The following is a 12,391-nucleotide window of genomic DNA, read 5'->3' on the forward strand; positions in this document are numbered from 1 at the left end:
GTTTTTGAAGGTTGTGTAAACGTGTACCGGCCATAACACGCACTACAATTAAGCTTGCCTACGATTCGTTCGCAGAACTGACACATAATGGTCGGTGGTTCGAGGGAGATAAATCGATATGGTGGCCTTAAGCCTTTCGACTCAGCTTTGGAGATAGCCGATACCTACAGGAGTTAACTCTGGTATCTTAAAGAGACATTCCTGAGTTTGCTGCACTTTTTAAGATGTTATTGACTAACACAAACTTTTTAACGATTGTAATTGCAAATCAAATATATTTGCCTACATAAACTATCAGTGGTTGAATATTAAACATGTTTCTGGTCTTTCCGATATTTGTAATATGTTACATTTCATTTTATTTCCTCTTTTGTTTCTGTACGTACGAACTTATTTGAAAACAAAATCCAGTTTGGGCTTCTTACAAATATTAAGATGACCAGAAACACATTGGATATACATACACTGGTATTCTAAACGAGAAAATGCATTTAATATACAAGTTTAATCGTAAAAAATATTTCGTTAGTCGGAAACATCTTACAAGACAGCAAACTCAGGAATGTCCCTTTAAACACTACGCTATCGGGGTATGTGACGTGCGTTTAAAATGTCATATTCCTCTTTTATTTTTTCCATTTTGCACTCAGACATTTCTGATTAAAAAACTATAAAAAAAAACTATTAAAAAAACCCTTAATATATAATATAATAAAATAATAAATAAATAAATAACAAAATATATAGCAAAACATTAAAAGAAATTAAGAAACAAAGAAACAAAAATGAAGCAAAACAGCATTTCCGGTATCACTGTAAAATATGAGTCCAGCTGTATTGAACTGTCTGTGATCAAACTAGGGAAAAAACCTCTTATTAAGACAACCGTCTTTACTCTTCTCGGCAACTCCTGGTCCTGGTGATGTCAGTTTAAAGTTAGTGAAGTTGGCATCTGTTTGTGATTCCCTTGCACTGTTCGTGTCGCTCGGCTCAATACTGAAATCACTGTTTTGAACTGTCATAGTGTTATACTCGTCATCGGATGTCCTGCTCGATAGATACGTCATTTCCCTTTCTTCAGTCACTTTTCTCATCCGTTCACGTCTAACATACCTACAACAATAATTAACTGAATTTACGAAGATGTTTTTCCTTAAACACAGGTCTTAAAGAACTGGAATTTTTTTTTTATTGTGCATCGATATAAATCAATAGAGTAGATGTTTAACGACACACCAGAGTGAATAGAATATAATAGAATAGAATAGATGTTTAACGACACCCCAGCACGAAAAATACATCGGTCATTGGCTGTCAAACTATTGTAAATGCAACACTATTGTGATGATAAACATCAATATAAAAATTCAAGAGTTAAAATAAAAAACACAGTGTAAAGAACTGTGTACAGAATACAGACCTCACATATATGTGAAGTTAAAATTTGGAATAAAAGTCAGTATCACGTAGGAATTGTACTAAACGTTCTGAATGGAATTGAAATGATTTAATCACATTTCATTGTTCAAATATATTTTGTCAGATGCCTACACTCCATCAAAGCCTCCAGAGTGAGTGCATCACTAGACTCAATGCATGGTGAGACGTCATGACAGGCGATTCCGTTACGATGCACCGAATTTCGGCCACATCGAAACTTCATCAGTATTGTACGCTACAATTATAAACGTCATGCCATGGCAGTTAAAGGTAGCTTTGTTAATTTGGTTGAACAGTCTTAGAGAGGAAACCCGGTATAGTTTGCCAATGGTAGCAACGAATATTTTACATGCACCATCCCACAGGATAGTGAATACCACGGTCTGTAATATGCTAGTCGTGGTGCACTGTTTGGAACGAGAAATAAAATCAACAACAGACGGGATCGATCCTAGGCGACGGTGTATTATGCGAGCGCTTTACCATAAGTTATCCAATTGTTATTTTGTGTATAAGTGTGAATGTTGTTGCAACATGGACTTGCTGTAGATGTCAGATCAGGATTATGGTTAAAGTGCTGTGCCAGACCATACACTAAAATTTCAAATTCAACAATTAAATGCTGTCTTAATTCATTGCAATAATATTTTACACCGATATGTAAGTCAATAATTACGAAAATGCCCCATAAAAGTATTAAAACATCACTCCCGTAGAACACTGCCGGAAACGACCGAGTAAAATTCTCGGTAAAAACATTTGCCTGTAAATAGCCGTGACGTCACGAAGGGAACGCGCTTCACAGAAACCTACCACGAGATGACTTTCAGCGCAAGCGAAAGTGGGACCGACAGCGACTGTAAAGCTTGATCATGCGATTCTTCTTTTGATGATGAATAGTGTAGTAATGACGACCTGGACTAATATTTGTGCAACACAACAAATAATGCCTTATCAGTTTTGAACCTGGAACATCTTCCGACGAACCACCGGCCTGACAGATGACGATGAAAATGGTCGTGGAGACAGCTTACCACTAATTTACAACTTTTATTCTTGTTTTGTTCTTTAGCTTTTCGTGCGAATTATTTTACTACACTGTATGTTCTAATACTTGTGATGTAGTAGAAAAGACGATAAATAACTTGAATTCTACAAGTCAAGTGGACCCGATATCGGTAATTTTAAGAAATAAACAAAAACGACTTTTAGGCCGTCCCATCCATGAAGATGGGTTTTTTTTTTGGGTGAATAATTTCAGTTTAGTTTGACGTAAAAAAAAAGAAGTAAAAGTGTTTTGGAAATAACAAAACAATACTATTTTTTGTGTGCAGTTGTGAAAACAGTCTGCTCAGAAATAAATAACTTATAGCACATTCTATAGTATGAAAAAAGGTTTTCTCTGTGGGAGGTATAGTAAAATTAATTTAATGTATTTATAGTGTTTTACAGGGAACGCCTTTTTTGATGCTATGGAATTTACAAGTCATTTATTTCTGAGCAGATTGTTTTCTAAGATGCATACAAAATTAGCTCTTTTTTTTTCTTATTTAACCCCCCCCCCCCCAAAAAAAAAAAAAAAAAAAACCTACATTTTTGTAGGATGGGACGGACTATTGTCCGAACCAAATTGTTAACAACTACGAATAGGCTATAGATACTTACTTGTCTGACTTTATGTTTTAATGTTCTCGAACTATAAAGAAAATCTCACAAATGAACGAGATGCAAAACGACAACAAATCGGATCTCGATGATTACACGAACCGTGCATGAGAAAACAAATTGACCGGAGTTTAAAGCATAACGCAATTTGGGGCATTGACGATATGCACCCCAAGGTCGTTTCTGTGTGGATGGCGTCGGCTTGTTGTCATTTGTTTTGTGTCGCAGAAAAATTGTTGGTACAGCATCTTTTTTAAAAGCCATAACACATGGTATTCCCATATCTCGCTAAAGCCGACACGCCAGTTTGGACGAATCGAAACTAAAGTGTCTGCTGTCGCAACGGTCTCCGGCATTTTCTTCCTGTCCAGTATTTCCACGTTGTTTTAATCAAATTCACACACGGCTTTCTCACAGCAACATTACTAGGAAATGCGTGAAGACTAAATTTATCGGCTTTTGTGTTGCTACAGCCGCCAACAACACGCCGTTTAACCATAATAAACACAAACGAAGCAATGAACAATGGCGCTGACTATCGAAAGGAGTTCCCTTCGTGATGTCACGGATCAAATCTTACGGAAATTCCCGAAACGAATTCAGCTGGTTCTGTTTTTCAGGGGAATATTTTTAAATGGAAAATATAACGGTATATAATTTTTTTACATTTTTTTATTTTATTTTCTAATCATATTAAATAATATCTTGATTGATATAGCTCAATACATCATACATCTGGCACAGAACTTTAAGTCCAGTGCTCTGGTTTATTTTAGTCACTAATCATCTAAGATGAATACATTTATTTTTCCCAGGTCATCCCCCCACCTCCCCTCCGGCTCTGCTACCACCACCATTATCATCATCATCATCATCATCATCATCATCATCATCAACAACAACGTCAACCTAGCCACCACCTCCGTCGTTGTCATTAAGATACAAACAATACGAAAGTGCCACGACATATATGCACGTTTTTCTTTAAATATAGCACATGACATCGACGTCCCAATTTGCGTTTGGCTAACGACAAAAACACGAATGTGATACTTACGGAAATAGGTTTCTGTATGTTTTAGCTACGGTATATGAAATAAAATATATTCCAGTTAATTATTGTAAAAACCAACAGCAATATCGACGTAAAACGAATCCATTCTAGTAAACCAAAGTGTATCACAGTAAACAGGAAATGGTATTAGTTTCTAACTGCGTTCAAGCATATGCATTTGGAAAAATAACCATTCCGCGCGTGCGCAATTCGTCATGCTTAATTTTGAAAACCACTACATGATAAAATATATGTTTCTTGACGATGCACAGTTGACGAACACTGTTTAATTTTTAAAAAGAAAAATGCTATTTGTCAAGCGTTCTGGTTCAGTCCGCGTTGTACCAACACCCATCGCCAACACTTAATGTTAATACAGACAGGCATCACGTTCATGACAATGAACAGTTTGTATAAGTGTTCTAATGAATTGACTATTAATTAAAAAATAATATATACACTTAAACTTCACGCACGGCGGACGGAGGGGGCTGACTGAGATCGAGGGTGCAACGTTCCTAGGGGGTTCGGAGGTATGCTCCCCCATAAAATAATGAAAACTAGATGTCCTGAAATTGCATTCTGCAAGTAGAATGCATCTCTGCCTTAAACTTTACTAGTAATAATAGTTTGGATTCAGAATTAGTCCTCATTCATGCCTGAAATTATTTACAATTGTTATGAATGTAGTATGACTACGCATCACTATAGCAGAGGCATACAGATGAAGCATACCTTTTGCAGATCGTGTATAATAAAAGAAAAAAATATAACAACAGGCGTCTTAAACATCATACACATTAATTCATGTGTGATGTCATGTGACACACACCGATTGTTAATTCATCTTCCTTCATTTTAAGTCAGTTTATATAAGTCAAGTGGATCCGATGTCGGTACCTTTAAGGTAAAAAAATGACTTAGACAAAATGATGGTTTTGTATTTAAATACTTATTTGTCTGAAGTTATTGTTAATGCAAATGTTCACGAATTGTGGCGAAAAACCTCACAAAATGAGCAAGTAACAGACGACAACAAATCAAATGTTGATTCCGCGAACCGTTCTCGAAAAAATAAACTGAGCTGAGCTGGAAACATAACGCAGTTAGGGACGTTGACGATAATTACATTCTATGAAATAGAAATGGTTATAATTAGTATTCTTTGTTTTTTATGTATAAGTAAATTGTGTGGGCAGTGAACTCGAATTACACACCTACCATGCAAACAATCCGATCACCACACCAATTGCAATAAACAATACTGCAATTACACAGGCCAAGGAAATTACTATAGCATCATTGTCCTCTTTGTTATCATGATGAACTAAAAGAGAATCAAGGAGGACCATCAATACAAACACGGAAAACAACATCTATGCGTAATACATTCAGCAGAAGTTCACATACTGAATTTGAAGTTACAATATACTTGGAAATACAAACTGATACCAAAAACAACAACAAAACAACAACAAAAACACACTAACAAATGAAAAACATATATAATGCATATACGTCAAACACTAGGAAAAACAGAAACAACAAATCACTTAAATATTCATATTGATTAAAGGGACATTCCTGAGTTTGCTGCATTGTTAGATGTTTCCGACTAATAAAATATTTCTACGATTAAACTTACATATTAAATATATTTTCTTGTTTAGAATATCAGTGTCTGTATATCTAATGTGTTTCTGGTCGTCTTAATATTTGTAAGAAGCCCAAACTGGATTTCGTCTTCAAATAATTTCGTACGTACGAAAAAACAAAACAATTCGGAAATACAACAAAATTTAGCCCAGTACAAATTTTAGAACGATCAGAAACATGTTTAATATACAGCCGCTAATATTGTATGCAGAAAAAAATATATTTGAATTGTAATTACAATCGTTAAAATGTATCTTTCAGTCGATAACATCTTAAACATTGCAGCAAACTCAGGAATGCCCCTTTAAGATGCTTATTAGCCCAACGAAGATGTCAATAGTGTTTAAACATTTTACCCTAGCTTCATATACAGGTATATTTTTTTTTCCCCATACAATGCATACTAGTGGCTTATTCAGGAGACCAGACGCTTGAGTATAAATTAAATGTATACAGTCACCATATATCACAATATCACACACGCACGCACACACACACACGCATGCACGCACACACAGCCAGGGAACATATATTGTCAACACGTGGAAGTAAAACAAAAACATGCACTCGAGGTATATAGTGACAGCATTATATCACTGCTATAATGTTGTCATAAAACGCTACGACCTGGACAAAGGGTAAATGAAATTCTGAAATACACACCTGTGCAAGTCGCAACGCTTAGCCCTATGCTGCAGCCACATTCTTGACTTGTATTAAACACTAAAAAAAACCCCAAGAACATTCTACAAAACAACAATCTAAATGATTTTACCTGTTGTGGTACTAGTAGCAGGTGGTACAGTAGTGGTACTAGTTGGTGTTTTCGCAGTTCCAATGGGTGTTGTCGTAGTCTTACTTGTCGTAGTCGCAGTTCCAATGGGTGTTGTCGTTGTCGCAGTTGTCGCAATTGCAATTGGTGTTGCTGCAGTTGCAATTGGTGTTGTGGTATCGACATATGGCGTTGCAGTTGAACCTAGATGATGTTATAATAAATGCAAACAACGAGAACAAGAAAAACATAAAACATGTTTTTTAAGAGTATTTAGTTCGCCACCAACTGTCGTTGTTTCTGGACTGTAGTCAAGAGGTTTTTTGTATTGAGGAACATTATCCATGACGTCAATCAGTAAACATCCTAGCGGAAACAGGAAAATGTGCATCTGTATCTCCACTACACACTTCAGAAAAAGAAATAAAGACATGATTTGGCATTCATTCTTGACTAAATCCAATCACATACATGTAACAATGTATCTGATGTATTTGGGATGCATGTGAACCAGGCGCATGGGTGGTTCATGGGTTACCCCCACTCACTATCAAACCTGTGTTTTCTTTTATATGCATACGCATGCACTTGCCCTGATGGGGGCGGGACGTAGCCCAGTGGTACAACGTTCTCTCGATGCGCGGTCGGTGTGGGATCTATTCCCGTCGGTGGGCCCATTGGACTATTTCTCGTTCCAGCCAGTGCACCACGACTGGTATATCAAAGGTTGTGGCATATACTACCCTGTCTGTGGGATGGTGCATATAAAAGATCCCTTGCTGCTAATCGGAAAGAGTAGCCCATGAAGTGGCAACAGCGGGTTTCCTCTCTCAATATCTGCTTGGTCCTTAACCATATGCCTGACGCCATATAACCGTTAATAAAATGTGTTGAGTGCATCGTTAAATATAACATTTCTTTCTTTCTTTTTTTGTCCTGATATTTTTGATATATAATGTCAATGAAATTGCATTTTAGCGTCTGTAGCTTTCGATGTTTTCCCCATGATAGCATCGCCCTGAATTCCTATATAATTCACGAAATTCCGTTACCATGAAAGACAACCAGTTTACCTTGATTTTTAAACACACAATCCTACATATTCACTTCAAAATAATACACAAGAAAATAATCGAATTGTTTCCTATTTGTTATTTGGGATTGTAACCAATTAATAAAACATGCATTCGTGGAATACATTGACAACATATCGCATTGACATAATGTTGTCAAAAACGTTACGACCTGTGGGAAAAAGCTAAATTGAATTATGAAATGCATATTTGTGGAAGTCACGACGCTTAAACCCGCAGTCCCTGGAATATTTGTATTATTTAAGCATATTGAATAGATGATTCAGTTCAGCTTGGTGCATAAAAGGTCCACCACATCGCTATAGTTTCGCAATGCTCGCTTATCTACATTATCTAGGTCAACTACAAATGCAATGGCCAGCTTTGTTTTTCTTCATTTAGCGGGACGCCAGTAGAACTGAAACTTTACGTGATTTGCGCAGACGCTGAGCTTCTCACGTGATTTTGAACAAATTTAACTGTGTTGATTGAAGGGTCGTCTCATATCTCCAACACATAGTCATACCCATAGACGTATGGTACAACTTTTTTCCAGGGGTCAGTGGGGGGATTTGCCTTGAAATTTTGACAGTGGCCAGCAGTCGGTATACGCGTTACAGGTAAGGGGGTGATACTAATTAGGTAATGCTCTAGGGGTAGAGGAAGAGGGTGTTGTGTTCGATTTACGTACCATTTTTCAAGACTATATGTTATTTTAATTCATTGCTTAGACCTAAAAAGGTGGGTTTTTTTGGAAATGCGCGGTCAGCCTAGGATCGATCGCCATCGGTGGGCTTATAAAAGACCATGGTATGTGATATCCTGTCTGTGGGATGGTACATATAAAAGTTACATTGCTACTAATGGAAAACTTACCATATGTTTGACATCCAATAGCCGATGACTAATAAATCAATGGGCGCGTGTGCAGGGATTTCAGCAGGGTTGGGGTTATAGACTGTGTTGAGCGAAGTTTAAATGGGGCCATGCTCCCCCAGAAAATATATTGCATTGTTTTAAAGCTTTGGCAGGTAAGGGTTTCGACATCCAATACCCTCCCCCTGCATATGCACCCGATTCCTCTCTAAGATTATATATAAAATTTACCAAATATCTGACATCCAATACCAGATGATTATTACATCAATATGCTCTAGCAGTGATGTCGTTAAACAAAAAACACCTAACTTTACCCTTTCCAAACGAAAGAATATTTATTTGAATTTGTCGATTTTAACACACGTAAAATTAAGAAGTGAAAACGTTCATTGTCTACATTAGTATATTTTATTTAAACATATATACGTGATCAGTGTGTTACTAGTATACAAACTAAACTTTGAAAGTTCTACTAACACTTTATAAAATATTAATTCTGAAATAGGAAGGTACGATTGTCGATAATACGTTGTCAAGATCAAACTGGTTTTAACGAAAGACTTTAGTAACGTATCCTCAACCGAACATTCTTCGTACAGCGCAAGATTTTTCATTTAATGTTTTGAGACGAACCCTACAATTTGAAATCGGCAAACGCACGTGCTAACTGAAACTGACAACATACTGTCGTTTGTGCTTTGCCGAGCAAAGGCGGCACAGGCGACGAATCGAGCGTATACTTTTGACGATATCCGTTCATGGCGAACACACACGAGTTTTTTAAAAGTGCATATGAGCTTGTATTTCATATTTGTACATTATGTGATAATATGGTAACCAGTAACTTTAATACCAAATTCTTGACTTGTATTAAACACTATACATCAACAACATTCTACAAAAGAACAATCTAAACAGCTTTACCTGCAATGGTGCTAGTAACATGTTGTGTAGTAGTAGTACTGATTGGTGCTGTCGCAGTTCTAATTGGTGTTGTCGCAGTTTCAATTTGTGTTGCCGTAGTACCGACAGATGGTGTTGCAGTTGAACCTAGAATATGTTATAATGTAAAATAATATACGAGTTTGTTATTTCTACACGTTATTTGTGGTTGTAAGTATATATATCTAAGTATGTATGCATGTATGCATGCATGTATTTATGTATGAATACCTATATATTGTATGTATGTCGAGGTTGACTGTTACATAGATAGATACTAACGCACTGGCACAGGGGATACTTATCTTTTTTCTGGCCTTACAAATTATAACATGCCGTTGCTAGGACTCGAACCTGTGGCACCGAATCGCCCGAAAATTACAGACTATCCACGATGCGCTCTGAGCTATTGAGGCATCAATAAAAATGATGCTCTTTAACTCATCCACATAGATGTAGATAGATAGATAGATAGATAGATATCCCATCCCTAGCTATGCAAGACAAACCGATGCCATGATGTCAGCCCATACGAAATAAATATGTCTTATATGCTATCGCGTCCTTATTTTTTTCTATTATGGAGAGTATTACGTCGTTGGTGGTATTTGCATATTAATGCGAGTTGGTTAATTTTAGATGGATATTTTGTTTTTGAAACATTCCTTTTAAAAATTGTAGTGTTAAATTGCATTTAACAGATGAAACAGACGCGTCAAATAATGAGTCAAATTATAAACTTCACAACCGTTTCAACTTGGCTAAAGAGCAAGAACGTGTTAAATAAGGTGTTTTCTTAATTGTATGACGTCCAAAGAAAGAGTAGGTCTAAAATCTGTTTGCTGCACCCACAGCATTCGTCAAAACCACAAACAGACAAAAAGGTAATTCACAAACAAGGTCGTATGACGAAAACAAAAAGACGAAAAAAAGAAAGAAGTAAACAAAAATGTCCGTGCTAATATACAATTAAGGTTTAAGCACGCTGTCCTGGACACACCCCAGTTATCTGGGCGGGACGTAGCTCAGTGGTACAGTGCTCGATCGATGCGCGGCCGGTGTAAGATCGATCCCCGTCGGTGGCCCCATTGCGCTATTTCTCATTCCAGTGCACCATGACTGCTATATTAAAGGACATGGTATGTACTACCCTGTCTGTGGGATGGTGCATATAAAATATTTCTTGCTGCTAATCGAAAAGAGTAGCCCATAAAGTGGCGACAGCGGGTTTCCTCTCTCAATATATGTATGGTCCTTAACCATATGTCTGACGTCATATAGCCGTAAATAAAGTGTGTTGAGTGCGTCGTTAAATAAAGCATTTCCTTCCTTCGACAAAGCCTGGGCAAATACCTATTAACATATACTCGGTTGACACTTTCCATATTAAAAACACTCGTGACGAATGCTCTATATATGAGTCATATACTATGAAACAAAGAGGCTCGAGCTCTCCTAGATCACCACTTCCCATCTGGGATAAAATTGGACCTATAAATAATTAATGTTATCGAGCTCGGCCATTCATTTCCCACATAATCCTCTCCTGGTGGTCCTGGCTGGAACTTGTCCAAAATCTTTAAATGCCGCACCCGTTGCTAAATTTCCTGATCACTCTGATGAGCATGCAGATGATAACTGTTCAGATGTGGGGGACTATTGCACACATCCAGTTCCAATGGATCACCTCCATATTAAATTTCCAGGTCAGAATGACGTCATATTGCAAAATTACCACACAAAAACGATTATGAATTCCATGTTTGGTGTAAATACATATTTCATTTATTATTCCGACCCTAATAAGGACTGCGACATGTTGTTATCGTGATGCAACGACCATTAAGATGACCTCAAAATGAAAAACATTAAATCACCTAAACATTGTACATCCTCATTTTTTGCAGGTAGACACTTCATTTATGATCTAGCCCAAATACTTCAAGAGTCTCGCTGCTTTTTAAAAACAATATTAATACGGTGGACAATCGCCATCTTTGATTCGAATGTCTAGATGACCTGAAATTGCACATCTATCCCCACCAGATGAATAGACACCCTATGTGTAATCGCAACAGACTCATGATTTTAACTTACAAATTAAGTGAGATATGGCTTTGGCCTTCTGGTCGAGTTTTTTTTTTTAATAACGTTTATTGACTCCAGAAAACAAATATAGAAGTGTCAGGTTTGGGGCCCTGGCATCGCTACTTTACAATCATTTAATATGCTAAATCTGGTGGAGTTAGGCGGAAGTTTCGCCAGGTACATGGGGCCTAAATTAAACATATTATTGGCCATTGTTCGACATAAAGCATATGATGACAATTATAACAATGTCTATACTTACCTTTGGATTCAACAGCTATAATAATAAAATATCCAAACATTAAAAACAAGAATACTGTAAAAGCGTATGCTGCAGGCATATTTCCATGCAGACGTCCGTCTGTCGTCAAAACACCGACGTTGGTGTCGTTTTTCTATAGTTATACGCCAAAATGTGTACACAGAGATACAAATCTGCTACAAATGCAATTAATACAATGCATAACTAATCTATTCGTGCAGTTCGTTATGTTGGTAGAAAAACCCCAAACACTATATATGAGTAATATGAAGCATAGATCAGAATATTTAATGTCTATCTTTGAAATTGACGTTAACCTCCACATTCATCCTTTGAAAACAATGGCTTTAACCCACAACATCCCAGCTATTATGTCATGTGGTCACGTTCTGTATATAAATATGTTGATACGCAGAAAACAGTTGTATGTTAGTTTAAACAAAACGAAACAAAAAAATAAATACAAAATAAAAATAGTATCTAATAGCATATGCTTTCGCATTACCAGTAAATAATCTGCATGTTGTTGTTACAAATTAATATTGTATTTCCATAATTTA

The 12,391-nt window shown here is 36.7% G+C and overlaps 1 protein-coding gene across 1 annotated transcript; it reads right to left on the reverse strand.

The window, feature by feature from the left end:
* Positions 1 to 613: 613 nt before the first annotated feature.
* On the reverse strand, positions 614 to 12,054 carry LOC121370841 (mucin-3A-like). The gene is made up of 5 exons (XM_041496347.1): positions 11,832 to 12,054; positions 9,464 to 9,589; positions 6,591 to 6,791; positions 5,381 to 5,486; positions 614 to 1,113 (listed from the first exon to the last, which is right to left on the reverse strand). Exons 1-5 carry the CDS (start codon positions 11,908 to 11,910, stop codon positions 858 to 860), a joined length of 768 nt encoding a protein of 255 aa, XP_041352281.1. The 5' UTR covers positions 11,911 to 12,054; the 3' UTR covers positions 614 to 857.
* Between the last annotated feature and the right edge of the window lie 337 nt (positions 12,055 to 12,391).

The sequence above is a fragment of the Gigantopelta aegis genome, chromosome 1, assembly GCF_016097555.1.
Source record: "Gigantopelta aegis isolate Gae_Host chromosome 1, Gae_host_genome, whole genome shotgun sequence".
NCBI lineage: Eukaryota > Metazoa > Mollusca > Gastropoda > Neomphalida > Peltospiridae > Gigantopelta > Gigantopelta aegis.

Bases quoted from the DNA above. Each gene is read 5' to 3' on its own strand.
- LOC121370841 (XM_041496347.1), bottom strand. From the start codon at position 11,910: ATGCCTGCAGCATACGCTTTTACAGTATTCTTGTTTTTAATGTTTGGA. The intron at 6,792-9,463 runs GTAAAGCTGTTT...AACATCATCTAG, and splicing joins TGTTACTAGCACCATTGCAG to GTTCAACTGCAACGCCATAT. The intron at 1,114-5,380 runs GTAGGTGTGTAA...TTATTGTTGTAG, and splicing joins GTGATCGGATTGTTTGCATG to GTATGTTAGACGTGAACGGA.